We start from the raw sequence: 23,587 nt of genomic DNA, 5'->3' as shown, positions 1-23,587 counted from the left end.
CGTCCGTCTAAGCCCTGTCTCAAATGAACCTTAACTCTCGTGGCTTCATGCTACTGGGGGCCAATACGGGATTGCCCGGTACGAAGATGGTTGACTCACTACTACTAGTAGTACTAGTAGGAAGGCAGAGCCGATAATAGGAGTTCCGTTCCACAGCCTCCGATTACATTTCGATCAGATAAGAAACGGAGATCTGCTGACCTACTCGCACCCTCAGGCTGCCATGATTTTAGCTTCAGATCCCTACGGTAGTGCGGGGATGACGTCAGGGGCATTCGTATCTTTAGCTCCTGGTAATAATACGATAACTAGCGATACACGCTTGAAACCCAGAAGGATGATATTTGTGGTACTTGTGGTACTAGCCGTACCGTGAGATACTGTAGATTAGTAATGTTACCAGGTGTTCCAGCCAATGAGATCCGTCAAAATCCTATCGTTCGGCCTGGACGTGGCTGGTGAAGCCAATGAAAGGGACGGAAGACCTCACGCAAGCTCCACTATGAGTCGAAGACTGAAGATCCCGTCTCACTTGCTGTTGGATAACCCATACTCCTTAGCATCGTATCTTTTTTTCTTGTTTCTATTTTGAATTTTCTTTCTTTTTTTTTTTTTCGCGACTTATGTGTGCTCCTCCTATATTATACCCCCTACGTTCTCCCACCCGGTCGAGAATGTTACAGCTGGTGGATGTTTTCTCTGCTATCCCCACTTCTCCGCCATGTCGTTCCCGCCTGCTGAATCCACACAATCTGCGAATCAATCCCTATATGGCTCAGACCCCCTCCTAAGAACAAGCCCCCCGGCGATCTCTCATGCTTCGCTGGACAATGGCCAGCGTAGCTGTATAACCTGTCGGAGGAGGAAGGTCCGCTGCAACAAGAAAAGCCCGTGTGTCAACTGTGTAAAGGCCGGTATTGAGTGTGTGTTCCCGCCGCCGGGGCGAGCGCCGCGCAAGTCGAAACGGCCGCACGATGCGGAACTTCTATCTCGATTGAAGCGTCTAGAGGGTGTGATTGAGCACCTCAGTGAGAAAAATGCGTCTCTGTCATCGGTGCCTTCCCCAACGCAACAGCGCAGTGGGTCCGTGGCCACAGCTGAATGCCCTGGAAGCGCCGAACCCCAAAGTGCAGAGCCCGAAGGGTGTCCATTTGACCCGAAGCGAAAGCCACGAAACTTGGAGCATGAGTTTGGAAGATTGGTTATTGAGGAAGGCCGGAGCCGATACGTCAGCAACCGGCTTTGGGCAAGCTTGGGAGACGAGGTGCGCTTGTACCCTTGGTTTAACCATGTCTATCTCCCTTCGGCGTACTCGATGCTGACTCGGCATTAGATTGAAGAACTTCAGGACCTACTGGACCCATCATCGTCGGAGGATGAAGACCATCCCTCGCCGGCATCCTCTTCGACTCACTCAACGAACCACGATGGGTTCTTGTTTGGATTCTACTCCCTTTCGCACTCACTTCGTAGTTTTCATCCTCCGCCATCGAAAGTCCCATTGCTCTGGCAGGCCTATTTGGAAAATGTGGATCCCTTGATACCCATTATTCATAAGCCGTCGGCTAAGCAGTTATTTGCGAACGCCACTGACCATCCAGACTCGCTGGACAAAAATTCCGAGGCTTTGTTACTCTCAATGTACTTCGTAACAATAGTAAGCTTCACGCCAGAACAATGCCTTGCTCTGCTGGGAGAAGAGCGCGACACTGCTGTAAGTCGATATCGGTTCGCTGTCGAACAGGCATTATCTAAGGCGAACCTTTTGAATACGCAAAGCTTGATGCTTCTGCAAGCTGCTGTGATATTCCTAATCGCGGTACGCCGAGAGGATGATACCAAATTTGTTTGGTCTATGACCTCTCTCGTCATTCGGCTTGCTCAAGGTTTAGGACTACATCGAGATGGAACAAACTTCGGCCTAAAACCATTTGAAACGGAGATGCGGCGACGATTGTGGTGGCATATCGGACTGCTGGACATTCGGTCATCTGAGGATCATGGCACCGAGACTCAAATTACCGAAAGAATGTACGATACACGGCTTCCATTGAATATCAATGATGACGACATCTGCCCTGAGATGCAGGAGCCACCTGAAGAGAGAAATAGCTTTACAGAAATGAGTTTCAGTCTCATGCGCTTTGAGATCACTATTGCTCTTCGGCGGGTGAGCTATACATGTCCAAATACTAACGTTCCAGGACCTCAACAGCCCTCCCCCGAGAAATGTGGCAACTTGATCCAAATCATCAACAAGCGCATTGAGGAAAGGTATATCCAACATTGCGATATGAACGTTCCGATCCAATGGGTCACTGCGACAGTTGCTCGCCTCATTCTGACAAAATTGTGGCTGGTAGTCCACCATCCGATGACAAGGCCATACCAGGGGATAAACCTGACCAACTCTTCGCGCGAAAGCCTCTTCCTTACTTCGGTTGAGGTAGCTGAATTCGCGCGCTTATTATCGGCCGACAAGAACACACAGAAATGGGGCTGGATGTTTGCGATCAACATGCAGTGGCATGCGATTGCCTTCGTCCTGGCCGAACTCTGTGTGCGTCCCATAAATCCTCTGACTGAGCGAGCTTGGACCGCCGTGAGTGCACTCTATGGGGGGTGGCTGCAGACAGCAAAACATAAGAAAGGCATGCTCTGGCGGCCGCTCGCCCGGCTGATGAAGCGAGCAGCCGATCACCGAGCTAAACTACAGCAACCTATGCACGCTCAGCCTGGGCCCAGTACGGTCTCTTCCTCGAGTACTGCATCTCTGAGTATTCCTGAAGGGCCACAAATTATGGATCCTCCGATTTTGCCACGCATCCCAGATTTCCAGCTTTCGCCCAGCACCTTGCCTGATTCTACATCGAGTAATCCGCCGTTGGGTGACCTCGATCTCAGGAAAGGACCAATGGGGGTGGTGAATGACTTGTTCCCTGATGTAGACTGGCTTTCTTTGCCAACGCCTGCAGATTCTCTTGGTCAGCAGCCGGCTGTTAATCCGGCGCCAGCGATTGGCAACCTCGAGGGCTCTGCTCTGCCACCTGAGTTCCAACCAGATTCGTCTAACTTGCAACTCAACTGGGACGAATGGGATCAAGTGATGCGTGACTTCCAGATGGATATGCGAGATGTGCAGCCCACAAACCCTATGGGCAACATGCAAAACAATGTTTCGGGCTGGTTTACCTGATCAACTGACACCTAAACCTTTCGGGCCTGGGCGGGCCTAATCGCTGACTCGACTGTGGCCCTGGAGGTCACTCTTACGTTCTATTCATCCCTGGCACAAAATCTTCTTCTGCAGGATGATTATCCATCCCACTTCTCACGTCTCAACTCCTATAATGCGAATACCTCTCACCTCTACCTCTTGATTCGGCTCACGTCATGACAAAAACTCTCCAATCTTAACGATATACGATCTACGACGTACGACTGCGTGGTGCTTCTGTCCAGTTGATCTGGTTTTTATGGGGTTACACGCTCTATAAAATGAAAGCTTGCGGTCTATTATTCCCTGTATTATAGTGCAATGTATAGTATGCCATATTGAATCCATGAGCTGCAAAATGATACCTATACTTTCCAAAGACAAATAGCTACCTGTTTCTAAAAACCAAACCCCCGTAATACACTTATTCTCCCTACCATTCCACTGTCCTACTCCGTACTACGCGGCCCGGACTATAGATCACGTGATCCGAGACCGGAACCAATGCCGCGGCCAGAGTGGACAGTACTGTACACAGTAGCTTCATCAGCACCCCCAGCAACGCCATCAATTCGCTCCTCGCGCGAGAAACATACACACCACCCACGCCGCCATGCCTGCGAAACGCACCACCGCCGCCACGGCGACTCCCACCGCGACCAAGTCCCTCTCGTCCGGCCCCAAGACCCTCACAGCCAACTCCTCCGTCTCCGACATCATCCACCATGTGTGGCAGCAGTACGTGGCGACCACGCCGCAACGAACAATGCTCCTGGACGTCTTCATGGCATTCCTGGTTCTTGTCGGGGGCATCCAATTCGTCTACTGTGTTGTAGCGGGCAACTATGTACGTTTCGATTATTTCTACCCTTTTTCAGGAAACCCTCCGATATACTACACTACATACATAAACACAACCATTGCCTACCTATCCATTTTCCAGTGGGGGAATTAATACTCAATGATTATTGTCAAAACGGGAGATAAAGATGGAGAACGATAGACTAACTGATGGTATAAATAAAATAGCCCTTCAATGCCTTCCTGAGCGGTTTCTGTGCCGCCGTTGGCCAGTTCGTGCTTACCGCGAGCTTGCGTATGCAGACGAGTTCCTCTCCTTCCCAGGGTTCCGGCAAGACAAGCGCGAAGGGCGGGAAAAGTGCTGACAACGAAGGTGTTTCGCATGAGAGGTGAGTTTGGCACACACACACACTGTTCTTCCTTTTCTTTTTCTTTTCTGGTTTGCGTTTCGGCGGCATCTTGGGTTGGTTGGTTGGTTGGTTGCTGACGTGCTGGTGCTGTGGTAGGGCGTTCGCGGATTATATCTTTGGGAGTTTGATCTTGCATTTCTTCTGTATTAATTTTATTAACTGATTGCTTTTGCTTGCGCCCTTGTTATGTATGGCATGGTGGTTGGTTGGTTGGTTGGTTGGTTAGTTACTTGTGAAGGGGTTTGCGTAGTTTCCCTGGTGGATTCTTCCATTGTGTCTATTATGCTCTTTGTTAGGGTTAGAGGGTGAATTGATGGGATTGTTTCCTTTCTCCTTTCTCTTGTTGTTCTTCTTCCTTTTCTTTGGGGGGTCTTTAGTTTTGGGTGTAGAGATGGTAGGTGAGAAAGCTATTGATGGAATCCTGAGAACGCCTTTTGTATTTCATACCGTCCAATCCATAACCAACTCATGCAATGCCTAATCAGGGTATATAGTAGTAATAGTAGTAGTCTATGCGTATACTGTACAGTCCATGCAAGTTGCAACCTTCTAAAATGCTCGTCCGGGCCGTCTCTTCACCTGTGGTTTCTTGACCACACTGCCACCACCACCACCAGAGCCATTCCGCGAGGTGGACGATGCTGTGACACCCCCGATCTTTTTACCGGTGATGGCTGGACGTCGCACGGCAGAACCTCCCACCTCGACTTCCTTTTTCCGTCTTAAGGGGTCGTTCCGTTCGATTTCTCTTTGCTTTTCTGCTGCAGCCCGCTCCCGGTCTGCGGCGATCTGGGTCTCGATCTCCATGCGGCGATTGAATTCGAGTTCTGTTACGCGGCGTTCCCGCTGCGAGTATCCTTTCTCTTTGACAGAGTAGAAGACGCCTCCGAGTTCAGCGAGCCACTAGAAAAGATATTAGTTGCATGCCTTGATGAGGGGACAATGGATAGTAACTTACGTGGGGATCCACGGCAGTGACAGTGGACATGTACTCCTTGCTGGTTAAGATCAATTCGTGGTAGACCACATATTCGGGCACATATCCCAGACCGTACAGCGCGCTGGTTGGGTGCAGCTGCATGGTCACACTGGTTCGCAGGTTGATGAACTCGCCGATACCCTTCACCTTGGCAGCTTGGTGGTAGAATCCAGAGCAAATGCATTTGCGGATCACATCCCAGTCGGTTCCGCAGCTGACGAGCGGCATCTTCTGCACCGTCATGATGTCATGAAGCTGTTCGCGAACCTCCTTAGCTCGTCGCAGGGCCTTCGAGTGAAGAAAGTGTTTAATACACCAGCCATCTGAATAGCCGTTGGTTCTCCACTGGGTATAAACATGGAGAAGCGTCAAGTGGTCCGATTCGGGAACGAAGAATTTCTCACGGGCTGCATCCGACTCTTCCATGCGCTCTTTGGGACGGTAGAAGACACTCGGCACGGACAACATAGACACGATCGTCAGCATTTCCTCACTGCAACTGTAATCTTCGGCGGCCGTTATGAGAAGCTTGGCGAGCGGCGGGTCCATGGGGAATGGTGTCATCTGACGTCCCAACGGCGTGAGATCACCAAGGTTATCCAGCGCGCCTAAGGACCAGAGTTCGAATAGTGACGTTGAGATAGTTTCCTGTGGCGGCGGATCCATGAAGTCGAAGTCTAAAAGGTCCTTCACTCCAAGAGACTTGAGAAGAAGAACCGTGTTGGACAAGCTGGTACGCTGGATTTCCGGTATAGTTTGCAGATACAGCTCATTTTTGTATGCCACCTCGGTGTAGAGACGATATGCCTTGCCAGGCCCTGTCCGTCCCGCACGTCCGGAACGCTGATTGGCATTGGCTTGTGAGATCGGCGTGATCTGCAGTGTATCCATACCCATCCGGGGGTTGTAGACTTTCAGCTTCGAAAATCCGGCATCAACGACATACATGATACCATCCACCGTCAAGCTGGTTTCGGCAATGTTCGTGGCAACGATCACCTTCCGTACACCTGGGGCCGCTTTTTCGAAAATCTTCGCCTGCTGTTCTGCTGGCATTTGACTGTAAATGGGTAATATGCTAAGTTTTGGTGGGTCGTTCAACAGCTTCAATCGCTCATCGACCAACTCGCAAGTCGCTTCAATATCCTCCTGTCCTGTCATGAAGACAAGGATATCGCCGGGACCCTGAGAAACATGGATAGCCAAGACCTGCTTGACCGCACTATCGACGTAATCTTCACAGGGCGTACGGGAAAAGTGGACATCTACCGGAAATGTCCTTCCAGGGATAATAAATTCTGGAGCACCACCAAAAAATCTTGAAAAGCGTTCTGCATTCATCGTGGCTGAGGTGACGATCAACTTCAGGTCTCTTCTCCGAGCTAATACCTTCTTCAGCAGCCCCATCAGTACGTCGGTATTTAAGGCTCTTTCGTGCGCCTCATCCATGATGATGCATGAGTATTTGTCAAGGTCAGGTTGGGCTAGCGACTCTCGTAGAAGAACACCATCGGTCATATACTTGATGACCGTCTTATCGGTCGTACAGTCTTCAAATCGAATAGCATAACCGACCAGATCACCTAGATCGACTTCCATTTCCTCACTAACACGCTTCGCGACACTCATGGCAGCCACTCGACGAGGTTGTGTGCAGCCGATCATGCCAAACTTCGAATAGCCGTCTTCGTGCAGGAACTGCGTCAATTGGGTTGTTTTTCCCGATCCTGTCTCGCCAACAACCACAATCACCTGGTTATCCCGTATGACTCGTAATAGATCTTCTCTGACGGCAAATGCCGGTAAGTATTCTCTCTGCTCGCGAAGCGTTTTGCTCTTGCTAAATGAGCTCTGACCACCCTCATCTTTCTTCAAATGCTGTGCAAATTTATTCCCATGTTTATACGTTTCCTCCACAGGCATAGCGACAGCGCTGTCACCTTCGTCTTCCTTCACCCCCATCAAATTCCCAAGTGCCGTCCCCGCCATTGTCGTCGCCTCTTGCGCTTGTTTCTGTCGCTCTCTCTGTTGACGACGTTCCCGCACAACCTTGCTCCCTTTCCGACTGAACACAGCCATATCACTCTGCGGATCACGTACGGCTGAAATAGGCTCCAGCTGCTTGGTAAAGATCGTGCGGCCATCGAGGAAAGGCGGGCGGAGGTCATGAACGAGCAAATGCACACGAGTACCCTCCTCATCTTCGGGCATAAAATCTGCATCGAAGTCTCGTCGTTGGGCGACTCCAGACGTAAGCATTCGATTCGTTTCCCAGTTGTCGATATCTTTGCGCTTCGCGTCGCGAAGCGGTGGCGGTAGGTTGGAGCTCTTCAGCCTTTTGGCTGGGGGCATGTCGTTGCTTGCCATTGTGAAGGTGTAACTCGATATCGAGTTATAACAATATTCACTGAATTGAGGGCCCGAAAGGTATCGAAAACTTCACAAAGGGCCACCGGTTGCCTGCCCGAAGCCCTGTGGTTGAGGTTGAAGCGGAAGAGATGGTTGATAGGAAACCATTTGATTATCGCCGATAAATGGACAAACCATGCAAACCCACGCATGTGTCACGTGCTATACATACCACATTGAGGGGTCAAGCTCAGTGAAAAAAGAAAGATTATTTCGTAAAGCAGAATCATGTAACGTGTAGTTTGTGGACTCCCTGTACGATTAGTGTAGAGATATTATCTCTGTGGTGGCCTCAAACTGATCTAGTTTGGTGGTACCCATAGTATTGTGGGATCTTCGCTGCGGACAAGAACACTGCGCGAAACATCAACTCCGATATCAAACGCCCCGCCCCGCAACTCTAGCTTTGCAACAGCGTACTGTTACGACTCGCAGACGAAAATGGCCAGCCAACAGCAAGTAAACCCCAAGAGGCAACAGGGTATGCTTATCAACTTTCCATGACCGCTGGAGTATGTGTGAATCGAAGCTAATGCGGCGCAGAGCTCCAGCTCCAATACTCAAATTATAAAAACACACTGCAACAGATGGCGCAGAAGATTGGGGATATTGAGCAGGAAGCAGAGGAACATAAGTGGGTCTACCTTGCTGCTCTCCATTGAGTGGATTGACGAACTATGGAGAGTCTGGAATCATATGAGAATATGGACACTGACATTTACATCTAGGCTTGTCATCGAGACACTCGAGCCCCTCCCTGAAGAGAGAAAGTGTTTTCGCATGGTTAATGGTGTTCTGGTTGAGCGGACAGTCAAAGACGTCTTACCTACATTGAAGACCAACTCCGATGGCCTGAAGCAAGTGTTGGAAGAGCTGTTGAAGCAGTACAAGTCGAAGCAGACGGAACTGGACAACTGGAAGGTTAGTTTATTTGCGATTGCTGTCCGAGATTGGACAGAGAGGTCAAGCAGAGAGCGAAGTATAGGGGCTAACCTTCTTTCTACACAGAAAAAGAACAATATCCAAGTCGTACAACCTTGAACCCAATTTAATTTTGTATTAGCGATTCGTTGTCTACCCCTTTCTAATGTCATGTATTGATTCATCGGGAGATAGAGGGAGAGCAAAATGGCGTTACCAGGAGTCTGAAAACAGGTCCGAATATCTCGACAGGCCTTCGTAGCTTTTGCGCCAGAGGTGTGATAGAACTCGCCTACATCGCGAAACCGGCCAAATAGTCCAGTTGCGTATACAATGCCAACCTATGGAAGTAGGTAGGCGTATGGGAAAAGAACGGATAACCATGCTTGTTCGCCCTCGTATCTATATTGTAGGGCAGGGACTGACGCAGTGATAGTTAGGTATTGGAATCTGTCATTGCAAGCTATCCTTTCTCGGTTTCCTAGACGCCACCTGGCGAAGACAAACCCAAGCAATATGGGCCCCTGCAGAGCAAATAAACCAGTCTCACCAGTTCAATATCCCCCATCCCTCAAACATTACTGTTGTTCTTACCATCTGCATCCAAATAAACAAGTGATGTATATCGCCCCGTGCGAAGATTCAGGAAAAGCTGTACTTGGAACAAATTAGTATGAACCCCCCATAATAAGAAGACATTCCCATACCTAAAGCGTCGGTGACGATGAGTTCGGATCGGACCTCTTCTAGAACATACATCTCTTATCAATTCTCACCAGGCCTGTTATAGCATTTGTTGGCTTTTCTGCTACTCCGGACTCTTTATAGACACCTCCTCAAGCCTCCTCGCTGTTGTCTTGAATGTGATTATCTTATAGCCTTCGAGCAAGACTCAATCCTTATTCTGGCGCCGTCCTTCATCGACGTCCTCTTCTCACATCTCTCGTTGAGCTTTTCGCCATTTTTCTCTCGGTAATTAGCGACCTGATATAGTTCCTGAGCCCGGTAGCTCATAGTATTGTATTATTACAAGTTGTCTTCTTCGTTGCTGTTCATGGGAGCCTTGCATTTTTTGCTTTTGCGTCTCAAGGTCGAATGGCACGAGTAACTTTTTTCAACCTGGCACTATTCTTGTGCATTTTGTTTGCTTTGTTGACTGGCATCGCGCTCACTTGATAGGGACGTGATATTGAAGTAATCTTGTAGTAATAGTTACATACAAACGATGACCTTGGCTTGGAGGTGTCATTAGAGCCTGTGGCTTGCTTGGAGGTCCAGGAATATTGTAGATTGAGATAGTTATTCCACCCTTCCTCATTATTGCATGTACGGTTCCCTTGTTAGCCTGAAAGTATTATATAGTCATGATATAAGCAATATTAGTTTTGGGGTGGCTTATTTTACTGCGTTATGTAGATACCTACGAAGAACTCCAGGTTCTGCTCTTCAAAAGCCCACAGACACTCAAATCTCTGTAGGACATCTGTACCGAGGAGAAATGTATCGTACAACGTCGCATTCGCCGTTACTTGCAGGTGGAACTAGCATATTAGAAATTACAGACAATCCTGTGCAAGGCTCGACCAGACTTGGCTACTGCAGAGATATGACCACTGTCCTGTTGTACTGTAGACGAGACAAACAGGTCCTCGGAGACATTCTTCGGCGAGATACAGAGCACACGATGTTGATGACGCCACAGCAATAGAGTATTGTTGAGTTAACCTGTAGACATCGAGTAACCACCATATCATGTAGTTCGACAGGTATACACTGCCAGCTGTATAGTGTTTGGTGTAGGAGCCAATCACGGGACTGCAGGGAGATGGTGTCGGAAAGTAGGTTGTTTCAGAATGGCATGCCGGTCTACCACTCCGGTAAGATCTCGTCTGATCACTTTCTATCCCCCACGTTCTGACTGGCTGCTTCATGTCAGCCTCGGCGAACTTGCCGATGAACCTGCATACTCTGGAGTACTGACAACAGGACAACCTAGACGAACAATCACACATGCCCTTTTTCAGTCCCTACAGTATGGGTGATGAGGCATGTGCAATTTTCGCACGGGGACCCCGAGATAGGGCATACATGACCGGTTCTTGGGTAGAAAAATGTGATTGATCCACTGGCTCCAGAAATAGTCGACGGATGGATGCCTTGCACCACCGTCATGCTGGTCTTGGGCTGCAGGTGGGTGGCTGGATGCTGCAGGTTTGCCTGATATAAAAATATCAAGGCATACAAGGCCAACTGTTAGCCCACTTTGTCTTATTCACACCGTTGTTGTCGATTTGGATGCCTGATCCGGTGCTCCATTCTATTCCGTTGCATCGGATGTATGTGATGGGCGGGGCAGCCTAGGCAATAGACAGAACCCAAATTGACAGACTGGGCCACTAGGAACAGAGGATTCGAGGGTTTGATCTGGTGACAGGAGATACTCCAGTCAACTTAGTACTTTGAGATAGTATTAAGTACCTCTCTGGTCAAACTAAAACTGGCCAATAAAGATGCTTGAAAGTGAGGTTTTGTTTATGCTGCACTTCAGGGTTCCCACTTCGCAGACAACGGTTGCTCGGGTGGATAAGGTATATACGGTGGTTGGATGGCAGTGCATTCGATTAATAATGTGATGTACATACATACAGTAGGTACCTACTAGTAGGTACTAATAGTAGTAGGATGCATAGTACCGCTACCAGATGAACTGGGAGGAATCATGCATCACGTGTGTTACATCCCCAATACACACCCCTCTGCGACACTGTGTGGAAGCCATGCCTAGAGAAGATCATTGATACCGGAGTTCCCTGTATGAGGGCGGTATTGATTGCGCTGAGAGAGGGACTCCTGAGGCCATCAACTTTGGCCTTGCCCATCTCCCGTCACGGTCACGGTCACTGCCTCTCTCTCTCTCTCTTCTTCTTCTTCCTCACTCTCTTTCTGCATCCTTTCTCGTCTTCCCCCTCATTCAATCTATCACTGGATTTCAATCCAATCCATCATCAAATCATCTTTTCTTCCCGTCAGCAATTCTCCATTTCCCCGTTCCTTCGCGGTCTGTGTGGAGGAGAGGATCATTTTCCATAACATCATACACTCTCATTGGTTTTCAGTTCTAGCCAGTGATCGTGCTTGACTGTCAGGAACTTCTGGTTCGCCAATTGAGTGCCTGCGCGCATCCCCAGTAATTATCACTGTTATCTACTGGTCCAGAGAACCAACCACGCCCTCTCTACCGGCATCGTGTGGCTCCCTAAAGCAAAATAACCCGATCGCCGAATCGTCCTGGTTCCTTGAACGTTTCCACCCCCATCTGAGCAACGTGCCACTGCCCAGTGACCCACTGGTTACCTTTCGTGTTGCATTACCCGCGTCACGTCCCGCTTTCCCAGATCTCGCCCGTATTGGAGTGGACGTTAGTTACCACCTACTGCAGTTTGTAAGTCTAACTCTTTCCTGACTCGGCCCCAACAACGCCCTGGAGGTTCCAGAAGATCGGTGCGCCATTCTTGTCGCTGGGCATCAAATCAGATTTAATCCAGCCACCAAAAATACCAAAATACCCCAAAACAGTTATAATAATTCCGCCCCAAAACAAGCTCACCCGCCGCGTTTCTCATATGATCATCGTCGAATAACCATTCCCGGTGGACCTTAACTTACTTACTGCCAGCAGAGCTGTCGCGGAAGCATTGCCAATCCCCCACACGCGCTGACTTTTGCTCCTCATCCTTCCCCGTTTAGGCTGCTGTGAAGCGAATCCAATCGCTGCCCAGCCAGTTACCCTCTTCCCTTGGCGCAAAGCTATCCTCGCGTTCAGGGCCGAAATTCATCGCGCGCCGCCCGCATCGGTGACGTGGTTTGCCAACAGAGCAAATAGCATCAGTCGTTTCCTTCTAACTCCAGGACCCGCTGCGCGCCCCAAAAACAGCTAAAAATCATGTCGTCGACCTCTCCTTCGAAAGAACCTGAAGTGGAACCTGAAGTTCAATCAGGTGAAGAGCAGGAACAAATGGACAAGGAACAACAGGACCAGGCACAGAACCAGGGAGAGTTTGAAGTGAAGGAGCAGGATAGGTGGTTACCCATTGCCAATGGTTAGTTGCGTTCCCCTGCAGCTCCTGATTTGCGCGTACCTTGCGGCTTGCCTGCTGGTCAACAGCGGTCTTCCCGACTACATTTGCCCACCATCCACCCATCCAAGTCGTTTTACAATTCTTTTTTTCTTCCTCCTTAATCCTCTCTTTTCCCTTATGTCAAAACTTGTCGCCCTTTGCTCCTATATATTTTGATTTCTCTGCCTTTGCAGAGCAAGCATGCCCACCCTCCCTTGGTGCGCCAACCGAAGCTTTCGCTCGATGCGCATCTACGGATACCTTGCGCGCTATCAGAATTAAATGCAACGCGGATATGCTAACGTCTAGTTTAAAGTTGCTCGCATCATGAAATTGGCCCTGCCGGACAATGCCAAGATTGCAAAAGAAGCCAAGGAATGTATGCAAGAATGTGTGAGCGAATTCATTTCGTTCATTACTAGCGAAGGTTAGTTTGACCGTCTTGTCGGTTTGCCAGTAAATATTCGCCGGCGTAATCTCACTGGAGTCACAGCGTCCGAGAAGTGCCAACAGGAAAAGCGCAAAACCGTCAATGGAGAGGACATCCTGTTTGCCATGACTTCACTGGGTTTTGAAAACTATGCGGAAGCCCTTAAAATCTATTTGTCGAAGTACCGTGAGGTGAGACTTGTGCAACGCTCTGAGTCCCCTGCCCTTCCACCAGCCGTCGGCAGTGTTCTTGGCCAGGATGTACAATGCTGATTAACTTGTAGACCCAATCCGCGAGGGGTGAGCATCAGAATAGGCCAACAAGCAGCGGATACGCCTCTGGTGGACCGGTCGGAGGCGTAAGCTCCGCCCCGGGAGGACGTCCGGCAACCGCGGGAGCGTTCCCCGATGCTGCTGATAACGCCAACAGCATCATGAATCCAAGCTTAGATCCCGCTGAACAAGATGCCTCTGCCTATGGGTACCCGCCCATGGTGGGCCAGGCGCACAATGGAACGGCTGGCGATTCCTACTAATGTCTGTGCACGTGAGATCTGAGGAACCAGCAGCCTTTCTCCGTCAATGATCGACCAACGTTGCACTCGACACGGCTTTAGGACTTAGGAAGCCAACCTTGTGTTATTGCCAGGCCCAGAGCTCTTAGACCGGGCGAAAGGTCTTTTCTTACCTTCGGATCGTCTCCCTGTACAGCATCTTAATGACGTCGTACGATGCAATGGGTTATTTATGGGATATTTATGGATTGATTACGAGTTCAGAGGTATAAAGAGAGTTGCGAAGGGTCGGCGCGTTTTCTTATTTGTTTGGGGTCAATGCCTATGCGATGTCTTGGGCTCAGAGCGAGGCTTGTACAATTGCTTGTAAAGTGGGCCACTCCAGAACTCCTTTACGTTTTTCTTATACAATCATATCCCTTATTTGCGTGTCTGAGCTGAGTGGCATGTCGTGCTCACATCGACTCGACTCCGCTTCTGCTTGTATTTAGTGATTCCAGTTGATTTGTTTTTCTCAACGTACGAAACAGTGTAGGAGGTACTGATAGAGAATGAAATAGGACTTCACGGTCCTCGATGAATACCTGAACGAGCTTTTACATTTAGATTTCAAGATCTCGGTGTATTTTGCACTTGGTGCGGAGTGGTATACGATAGGTTGTCTGCATCATGTGGAATCCATTAAAGTCATATGATCATCAGCAAATACGAAACAGGTATCATGAGCATCGCCATTCTAGTCAAGTCCAAAGGAACAAAAAGAACGAGATATATGCGCTGGGTACGTATGCATTTATCCATGCATCCATCCTCCGTCCTGAAGAAGATCAGACATGGGAGTTTCCTGCCAATATATTTGGCGCCATTCATCTTCTAACTCTGGCAATCCTTCCATGGGAACTGGGAGAACGGATTGATCCGGATCGGTAAAGGAAAAGAGCTGCCGCCAATCCAGGAACTCTCTAGGTTGGTCTATGGGGTCCACAGAAGCGAGGTGGCTAGATGGGATCCAGCTGTCGAATGGCTGGTTCTGGTGGGGACTCATGGTGGTTGGGGGCATGCGCGGAGATTCCGGGGTAGGAACTTCGTAAGGAAGTTGCGGCTCGGTCTGAGGGCTCTGTAAAGTGGTATTTGAATTGGGATTGGGATGAGGATTAGAGGGATTATTTGTATTCTTATTTTGATCATGTGTGCTGAATCGTCTTGGTCTTTCGCTGGTAGCCATTCGCAAGTCCTCCTGGAGTCGTTTGGAGTCTTGGAATAACCTTAAAATGGTGTTGGCGTGAGACCAATACTCCGCAAGTTCGCGGAGAGAATACGAGGCCGAGTCGAAGCGGCGCAAGGCGTTGATTGCGAGGACAGGGTTGGAGAATCGAAGTTCCACCCGGACTTGAATCATTGCCGTGAAGAGCGTGTGCACTCCAGAGTACCACAAGAACTTCAGCCGGTCATTCAGGCGGAGTTCCTCGAATATGGAAGCGATAACTCCAGCGGCTGCACTGCAGATTTCTGCGTCGTGTGGACCGTAATCATCTGAATATGCGGAAGCTCTTGGATGTGGCCGATGAAGAAGAATCAGGAAGTTGTTATATGTCAGGTGAAGCATGGCAGACCACGGATCCATATCGGAGGCTCGTAGGCGTAAACTATCTGGCAGCTTGAGGGACCAATTTGCTAGGGCTTCGTCGGCTTCTTGCAAGGCAGCTTTGCGGCGCTCAGCGCTGACTCTCAGCCCAAACCGTTCTCGCACGATATACGAGATCATTGTACACAATTCTGAGAAGTGAATAACATACTCAGCTTGCACTCGAGAACCACACCCTTCAAAGTCAGAAGGAGTCAAAGGGGAGACATCTGAATCCTCAAGGTTGCTAAGGTAAGCTTTGGGTTAGAGCACGAATTCCCAGATCCGGACAACAAGCGAGTGGATGCGACTTACATAGCTTGTGGTCGGCCATATGACAATGACACCATCACATCAAATTGAACCAGAATGTACCACAACCTTCTCCACATTCGACGATCGCGAGGTACAAATTTGCTAGATACCGGGTTACGGTGCATACCAAGACCTGTAGCGATTCTAGCAGCTACTCCCACCCAGTAGTGGGCATTAGCTGCTACGTCGTCATCGGCACTATCCGAGTGCCATGTCATGAGCAATGCAGCTTGAACCATAATATCACGATTGCGTTCAATGCGACTGTCGAATAGCCATTTGACACGACGGAAGAATATTTCCTTCAGGGCATCTCGCTCCGCTTTTGGGCGTGTAACATGGGCCCCCACGAGCAAAATTGCTTGGAGAAGTAATATTGGAGGAGGATCGGCCGGGTCACGATTACGATATTGAGTCATAAACAGATCCTCCTCGATTATGGGATACCCTGGGTTTACGTGCGTGAAGTACGCCTGTACCAGCTCATCAGCAAGGGTTGGTTCTGGCAGTGTGAGGGCATCCATAAGGAGCTGGTCATGACCTGTTCTCAATTGCCGTCGAGGAATTTCATTGCCCGCGAAGTGATACACATCGTCGTCTTTATCACGCTGTTGCCGGATCAAGAATGACATATTCGAAAGTTCATGGCCAACATATATTGCCCTCACACCCCTTTGAATTTCTCGACTGCCCGACTCCTCCTCATCAATCAGTTTCACGAGTCGCTTCTCCAAATCTGCGTTGTTTTCCAGGTCCATGGGCCGGTCGGCACCTGGCTGGCGATTGAATGGTTGGGTTTCTGTAATCGGTTGGGAACCATGGTTACCATTAGCGTAGCTCGAGTGTGGCGATTGAATGATTTGGGCGCCGGCTGCGACGGGGCTCGTCACGTCGGGTTGGACGCCCCGAAAGGCAGTTGTGAAAGCATTCGGCTGGATGGGTGTGGATGGTAAGGGCTTGGGAGTAGAATCGGAGTCAGGGGGTGGGCGACAGCGAATGGGAACTGGGTCAAGAATGGAGCGCACAGCCAAGCGTTTTTTCTTCTCGTGGATGCGGCAATCGGCCTTTCCCGCAGAGCGACAATTCGAGCAAGGTAAACCGACAATGCGAGCATCGCATCGGACTTTACGCCGATGACAGTGAATACAGGCTGCGGAGCCTAAATCGGGTTGAGTCAGCATATCCGCACACAGACGGAAGAATCAAAATGGGTGGTGACCGCGCTGCGTACCTGACTTGCGTTTAGTCACACCATTGCCGGTGGATGGTTGGCTGTTATGCGCGGTGGAGGACATAGCAAAGCATCGACGCGGGTTCAGGGTCCGAGGACTAGCAACTTCATCATTGATAATCGGAGCAGTCCTAGGGTTGAAGGGATAGTTTGTTTTCAAGACATGATCAAGGAGAGAGCAGCAACGCAGGATTGTGAAACGTAAGAAAAAGGGAAAGAAGAGGAGAAATCGATAGAGCCGGAGAACTAGTGGTGGGGCACCTGCCGGCGAGTCTGGGGCAGGTCACGTGGGTGCGGAGAAGTTCTAATTGGGAAAAGATCACGAGACGTCAAGTATTCAGTACATAATCCTAATTGATCTTACTGGTACTTTCATCCATCCCTTTCCTTGGGGGTGCAGGTTAATAAAAGCTTGTAAATTGATGATGAACCCCAGTGTGAGTCCGTTCCCTCAGTGCCAAGTCATGGTTGTTATTATGCTCTTATCATTCTTATTCATAATTTCTAATGTTCTGGGGCTGGTGGGGACTCAACCAAGAGATACTAGTCCTGAATGGCAGATAGCCACCATCCACCAATCGGCGTCATTGAATCTATACTTAGGTGCTAATTGAGTTCCAATCCCTTTCTTTCAACTTATCGGCTGCCGGAAACCGACCGTACCACGGACGTCAGGCTTATTTTATGTTCACTGCTACCAAGCACATACTAGTAGGCCGGCCTAGTCCCCTTTTATTCCTAGGATTCTATGCCACAGACCCTCTTTAACTCCAATCACTGATAATAGAGTCAGGATACCCTCTTAATAGTAGCTAGCGATTCTAACCGCCCCATATCTCCAATAAGACGCACAGATAGAGACTCCTTCTACATGGTGATAGTGCTACATAGACCCGTCGCACGAATCGTACCACACGCATACCTACGCATTTGCTATATCAGTGAGCTGTCATCTAGGTTGCTATTAAGTCATCTTGGCTCTATCTTTTATATGTCTATCGGTCTTCGAGAACCTCATCCACGACAGGACGCTATGTACAGTGGTACCTATTCATTGACAGGTACGCATCCTCGAACGCTGCTCAAGAATACTAATATGTTCAACCGAAGGCGAATCTCTTCCAATTTTCACCAAGCTGCTGAACCCCTTGGTGCAAATCCCATGCACGCAACTCACAGATCTGCCGAGCGACTTCTTCCAACAAATCATCCATCTGCTGCCCAGCGGTGTGCAGATCACTTTCAATGAGGATCCGGTCATCCGGTAAGGCTTTGATGACCTCGATGATCTTTTGGGGCGACGGGCCGTTGAAGTTGATCACAGTGGAGAATGAGAAATACACATCGGAGGGGTTTGACGGATTTAAGAATTGCTTCAGAGGCTCCACGGGACCTGAATACGAATGCATGCAGATTCTTGGTGGGAAAGGAAGCGGTGGTTTTTCGGCCTTGGTCAGGTTTTGTTGCTCTTCCTCCATATCACTCTGCGTGTGAGCATCTGCAGCACTGTAACGCCGTGCTCTCTCCCGCCGCGACGGCTTCTTTCGCTCATGGCCAGTCCACAACTTCTTGAAAAGATCAAATACTGCTCCATGACACTGAACGCTGTGTACAGAGACCGGCCGCTGAAGTTCTCCCGCCAGGCGCAACTGGGCTTCTAGCACTGCCTTTTGATGTTCTAACTGAACTCTATGAGGAGAAAGGGCTCGACCTTCGCGAGATCCGGGGGTCATCTGTGAATCACGAACCCCCTTCTCATGCTGCGTCCAGGCTTGGGGAAGCCTAAAAGCACGGTCAAGACCAACCTCTCCCACAAGAGCGGTGGGATGATTTAGCAACCGCTCGCGTGTTTCTGAGATAAGCTGTGAAAGCGGTTTGGGGTCAGGTAGAGCCGATATGAAAGTATCTGCTGGTGATGGCGTAAGAACTTTGCTATAATGCGCTAGTTTCTTGTCAGATGCCGATATGTCTTCGGTTTCTGTTTTCCCCGTATCGTCAAGGATCTGGTGGGAAAACCAAGGGTGCCAGCCAAAGCAAGGCAGTACACGTCCGATACTTTGTCCCGGAATCGATGGTAACTGTCCACCTGTGAGAGACACAGCAGTCTGGTGCACTAATTCTTGGTCTTCTCCCCGAGTAGCCATGACTGTGAGCGTTGTTGCCCGCATTCTAGGAATCTCCGCAATGGATGACATAGTATCGGTGGGATGACAATGGGCATCGAACACCCCAATATCCCAGGGGAAACCTGTCCCATCTTGAATTTCCTGGGGTGTCATGCTAATTCGTATTGCGTTGACAGGAATTTTTTTGAGGACAGAGAGGCTCAATAAATACCGGCTCTGGGGCTGTGATGTAATGAATCGTTCGAGTTTCATCCCCTCTATGAATGGCTGCCTCAGGCAGTCAATCATCACATGCTCCTTCTCCGCATTTTATGGTTATTGTTCATCAAAGTAAGCCGATGGTTTGAGTACGACAAGGATTTTCCTTTTCTTATTCTTCTTTGTCTCCCTCTTCAAAGATCAAGATGCCTTCTTTCTAAAGATTTGTATCACACAATTTGGTATTGCATAGCGTGGTTCACTTGCTATCTATTGTATCTATTCCTCGGGTTTAGAGATCTAGTACTATATACTCTTTACAAGTCTTCATGTCAACCACCACTTTCTTTACACTACCATTCCTCGCTCTCGTCTCCATACCTCTCGTCATATCAGCTTATATTACCATCTGCTTCTCGGTCCTGGCTCTGTTTCTACGGCTTTCGGTGATCTACATCGAACTATGCTATGCGATCATCGCGAGTTACTTTGTCATTCCCACCTCCAACACCTCGTCCCTCCTAAACTTCGCCCCCTCTGAACCTACAACCCCGCTAGCTGCTACAACACCAAAGCGCCGGTCATTGGATTACGGCAGGACCATTCATTTCTCAGACTCCAGTTGCCACCAGTCCAACCCTGTTTCCCCTAGCCATAGCCGACCAGGCCGCGGCCAGCGACGCAACAGTTCACATCTGGAAGAACCGAATGACCAGGACAGTACGCTCCACGACATTGACGGGCGGCGAATCCGAAGAGCAGAGCATCATAAAAATGGTTACTACCCGTCATTACGGGGCTTCCTCGGCCTGATTAGTGGCGACGAAAGGAGGGACTTCGAGGGCGTAGGTGGATGGCGCTGTTGGGCGTCATCCTCTAAAGTCTATGGACTTCATTCAAGATCCGTGTCTTCATCTTCCAGTAACAGCGTAAGTGAGGAGGCCGATGAGAGGGCCTGGCTTTCGATCAATAATCGGTTGGAATTACCATCACAACCACTCGGCATGAGGAATAACGAGCTTTCGGAGCATTCGCTACACTGGAGGCATAGGTCAATATTGACGAGTCCTGATGAGAGCCATGGTCTCCACCATCGCCGCTCAGCTACCACATCGGTGTTGTCGAGCCTAAACATCCGCACTCCGAACTCATCACTGGCTCTATCGATTCGGCCGGATAATCCTGCACTTGAATCCCGGTCAAGAGCAGTATCGCCACACTCACAGGCCCGGCAATCAATAGGAGACATTTCTTCCGTTATGCTGAGCTCCTCTCAGACCAACAACTACATTGTTAGTCCAGCTGATGGCTCTGGCGGTTACTTCAGTTTACGGCCTAGCAGTGGAATTAGCAGCAGAACTACAACGCCGGGGAGCACGACACCGATTGAAGAAAACAGATCCCCGAGAGCTATGGGTAGGGCCATGGCGCACTACCCTGGTGGAGTGAGATATCGTCGGAGGAGCATATCTGGTCCCAATTCAAGCGCTCGCATCGTGAGGTCTTCCTAGGGCTTGAGCGGGTTGGTGATGAGAGGCGTTTTGTTGGAATAATATACCGAAGCTTTCTCCAGGTAATGTCGGTAGAATCATCGGAGGAGGCCATAGGGATTGTTTAATGTTCGCGACTTTTCCCAATGGAAATAAAATTGCCGGCCCATTCCGAGTACAGTAGCATAAGAAAAACGATCTTGTATGGAGGTATTCGGTATAAATGTATTCAGTGTTCCGGTACGATACGATACAATACCCTTCCAGCAGGACAGTTGAGCGTCATCGTTCCTGTTGGGGTTCCCACTTCTCACTTCCGCCCAATCATTCCTTGATAATTATCTTTTTGCTTGCTGTCTTTTTTATGTATTGTACTTCGTCTACACGGTCCGTCGCCACCCTCTCTATTCTAGAACAACTTCTCGCTGAGCCTCAATCCCTCGACATTCTTTTTGTTCCTCTATCCTTCGTCATCCATCGTTGCCTTGCTTCGGGGTTAGGTCAATTGGTTCGGACATAAGCGGCTTTTGGCTTCCCACCCGCCCCAATTAGTATTTGCCTTTGTTGGCCTCTACGGGCCTCGATTACCATCCATATAAATCCCGTGGCTGCCCTTACTTTTCTCCTACTCTCTCTCTGCGGGTGACAGAGAATATTACTCTGTCACTCTCTGCTCTGCGCGACAAGGTGTCTACCGCGCGACTTTCTTCGCTTACCTCTCAGGCCACTCGATCCTGGGCCGCATTCGAACATCCACGCCTCCTAGCGTCATCTAGCCCCTTTGCCTTTGGTCGCTACTCCTCATCGATGGCCTCGCAATCCTTGGAATCGTCCAAGGACGATTTGGCCTCCCACCAGGGCGGTACTCCTCACGCGGCTCGCGGAGCCAGCGCCACCCCGTCACCCTCAGCGTGGTTTCCACTAGGTTACAGAGAGGGCTTCAGTCAATGGGTATGTTGTCCAACCCGGAAATAAGTTCAAGTGCCAGTCGTTGAGATGGGGTTTTCTAGTGGTCGTGTCTGCCGGCTGCCGCAGCCGAGCATAAGGTTCTTTCATACTTGCCCTACCTTCAACATGAACCCCCTACACATTTGCAAACCGGAAAAACGAGTAATCTCCCAAGTGGCGAACCAGGGAGCCTACAATCAGCCGATCACAGCCAGGAGGGCGAGGTAGCAGCCAACTCACTCAATGATCCCTATGGTCCTCGGAGGTGGCGCTCCAGCATGGTCGAGCTAAGCGGCAAAAATCGAGCTCTCAACGAGTTCTCCGTCGAGCGAATTGGAGAGGAAGCAAACCAGCACTTGGTTATGGTTCATGGATATGGGGCCGGGTTGGGCTTCTTCTACAAGAATTTTGAGCCTTTGAGCCGACTGAAAGGGTGGCAATTACATGCGCTAGACTTGTTGGGAATGGGCCGTAGCACACGACCGCCGTTCCGTATCAAGGCGAAAGACCGTGAGGAAGCTATCAGAGAGGCGGAGGCTTGGTTTGTGGATGCCCTGGAGGAGTGGCGCATCAAACGCAAAATCGATCGCTTTACTTTGCTCGGCCACAGTTTGGGAGGTTACATGGCGGTCGCCTATGCCCTCAAATATCCTGGTCGCTTGAACAAGCTCATCTTAGCTTCACCGGTTGGAATTCCAGAAGACCCATATGCTGTGTCAGCAGATATGCCGTCCGAGTCCACGATGGCCAACGAATTCTCCCAGGATCAACACAACATCGCAGGGTCGGTTTCATCAGTGCCACCGGAGGCAACCCAGAAAGGTGACAACAATATCCTCCTGAAAGGCCCGTCGACAGGTAGTGCTGCTCCCGATCAGCCTCCGCGCCGGATGATCCCCAAGTGGTTTGCCTATCTGTGGGAGGCCAACATATCTCCCTTCAGCTTAATTCGCTGGGCGGGCCCCTTAGGCCCGCGACTTGTATCGGGCTGGACATCCCGGCGATTTTCTCATTTGCCTGCGGACGAGGCCAAGGCCCTACATGATTACTCATATTCGATCTTCAGTCAACGGGGCAGTGGAGAGTATGCTCTCGCATATATCCTCGCCCCTGGTGCCTTTGCACGCAGCCCTCTAATCCGACGCATTCAAGGGGTGGGAAGACAGGTGCTTCAGACGCCCTCATCCTCTACGCAGGAATCTACACAAGCCACCGAGTCGTCCCGCCAGAACTTCCCCCAGCCCGACTCTACCATAGCTTCAGGCTCGTCTTTGTCAACGCCCGCCAAGCGCGAAAACGGTCTCCCCATAGTCTTCATGTATGGCGATCATGACTGGATGGATGTGAAAGGTGGAATGGCAGCAAAAGCCAAGCTTGATGAAGAGAAGCGCAGGGTGCTTCAGAACGCAACCCCGGAAGAGCAAAAGGCAGACCACGGCTCGGCCAAGGTTGTGGTCATTAAGAATTCGGGCCACCATGTCTATTTGGATGGATGGGAAGAGTTTAACAGCTTGATTCTGTCCGAGATGGAAGACGTGGATCGCAAGGGTGCAAAATAAAAAGGCATAGATTTCTTTCCTTCATTATTTACTGTTGATAAAGAGCGATTCTGGATTACTTTGGTCGGGTTACACGGTGTCAACGGCAAGTGAATATGCATAATGTATACAATTAGACTATGAATATCAAGGGATTGTGATCTTCATGTTGTTTTAGATGTCCAGTCCATCATGTGACAGTCGGCAGGTTTCGAGTGCCATACCGAACCAATACGATACCGACGGTAATCTATTGTCGGCGTCAAACTAAATCCATCATTCCAGCAGTTCAACGTTTCCCTCCATTCCATCTTGTCG

General features: G+C 49.7%; 8 protein-coding genes across 8 annotated transcripts; 5 read left to right on the top strand and 3 right to left on the bottom strand.

Annotated features, from left to right (window-relative positions):
- Positions 1-721: 721 nt before the first annotated feature.
- Positions 722-3,196, top strand: ABOM_002311 (putative C6 transcription factor; the record flags this gene model as incomplete). Its single annotated transcript, XM_022529441.1, has 2 exons — positions 722-1,264; positions 1,334-3,196. 2 exons carry the CDS (start codon positions 722-724, stop codon positions 3,194-3,196), a joined length of 2,406 nt encoding a protein of 801 aa, XP_022392817.1.
- A 634-nt stretch (positions 3,197-3,830) lies between these two features.
- Positions 3,831-4,411, top strand: ABOM_002310 (putative oligosaccharyl transferase subunit Dad1; the record flags this gene model as incomplete). The annotated part of the gene is made up of 2 exons (XM_022529440.1): positions 3,831-4,064; positions 4,247-4,411. The coding sequence occupies 2 exons, from the start codon at positions 3,831-3,833 to the stop codon at positions 4,409-4,411; spliced, it is 399 nt and encodes a 132-aa protein (XP_022392818.1).
- A 566-nt stretch (positions 4,412-4,977) lies between these two features.
- ABOM_002309 (putative mRNA splicing factor RNA helicase (Prp16)) lies at positions 4,978-7,774 on the bottom strand (the record flags this gene model as incomplete). Its single annotated transcript, XM_022529439.1, has 2 exons — positions 4,978-5,331; positions 5,387-7,774. The coding sequence occupies 2 exons, from the start codon at positions 7,772-7,774 to the stop codon at positions 4,978-4,980; spliced, it is 2,742 nt and encodes a 913-aa protein (XP_022392743.1).
- A 483-nt stretch (positions 7,775-8,257) lies between these two features.
- On the top strand, positions 8,258-8,857 carry ABOM_002308 (putative prefoldin subunit 2; the record flags this gene model as incomplete). The annotated part of the gene is made up of 4 exons (XM_022529438.1): positions 8,258-8,297; positions 8,360-8,450; positions 8,545-8,737; positions 8,825-8,857. 4 exons carry the CDS (start codon positions 8,258-8,260, stop codon positions 8,855-8,857), a joined length of 357 nt encoding a protein of 118 aa, XP_022392742.1.
- A 3,823-nt stretch (positions 8,858-12,680) lies between these two features.
- On the top strand, positions 12,681-13,820 carry ABOM_002307 (nuclear transcription factor Y subunit beta; the record flags this gene model as incomplete). The annotated part of the gene is made up of 4 exons (XM_022529437.1): positions 12,681-12,837; positions 13,172-13,282; positions 13,349-13,476; positions 13,569-13,820. The coding sequence occupies 4 exons, from the start codon at positions 12,681-12,683 to the stop codon at positions 13,818-13,820; spliced, it is 648 nt and encodes a 215-aa protein (XP_022392749.1).
- A 772-nt stretch (positions 13,821-14,592) lies between these two features.
- Positions 14,593-17,033, bottom strand: ABOM_002306 (acetamidase regulatory protein; the record flags this gene model as incomplete). The annotated part of the gene is made up of 3 exons (XM_022529436.1): positions 14,593-15,670; positions 15,739-16,897; positions 16,970-17,033. The coding sequence occupies 3 exons, from the start codon at positions 17,031-17,033 to the stop codon at positions 14,593-14,595; spliced, it is 2,301 nt and encodes a 766-aa protein (XP_022392748.1).
- A 1,036-nt stretch (positions 17,034-18,069) lies between these two features.
- On the bottom strand, positions 18,070-19,248 carry ABOM_002305 (TatD family hydrolase; the record flags this gene model as incomplete). The annotated part of the gene is made up of 1 exon (XM_022529435.1): positions 18,070-19,248. The coding sequence occupies one exon, from the start codon at positions 19,246-19,248 to the stop codon at positions 18,070-18,072; it is 1,179 nt and encodes a 392-aa protein (XP_022392751.1).
- Positions 19,249-21,590: 2,342 nt separating this feature from the next.
- On the top strand, positions 21,591-23,290 carry ABOM_002304 (putative alpha/beta hydrolase; the record flags this gene model as incomplete). Its single annotated transcript, XM_022529434.1, has 2 exons — positions 21,591-21,734; positions 21,794-23,290. The coding sequence occupies 2 exons, from the start codon at positions 21,591-21,593 to the stop codon at positions 23,288-23,290; spliced, it is 1,641 nt and encodes a 546-aa protein (XP_022392750.1).
- Between the last annotated feature and the right edge of the window lie 297 nt (positions 23,291-23,587).

Source organism: Aspergillus bombycis, assembly GCF_001792695.1.
Source record: "Aspergillus bombycis strain NRRL26010 chromosome Unknown contig00011, whole genome shotgun sequence".
Classification (NCBI taxonomy): domain Eukaryota; kingdom Fungi; phylum Ascomycota; class Eurotiomycetes; order Eurotiales; family Aspergillaceae; genus Aspergillus; species Aspergillus bombycis.
Note: the sequence above shows the minus strand (reverse complement) of the source record. Positions and strands in the feature narration are given on the sequence as shown.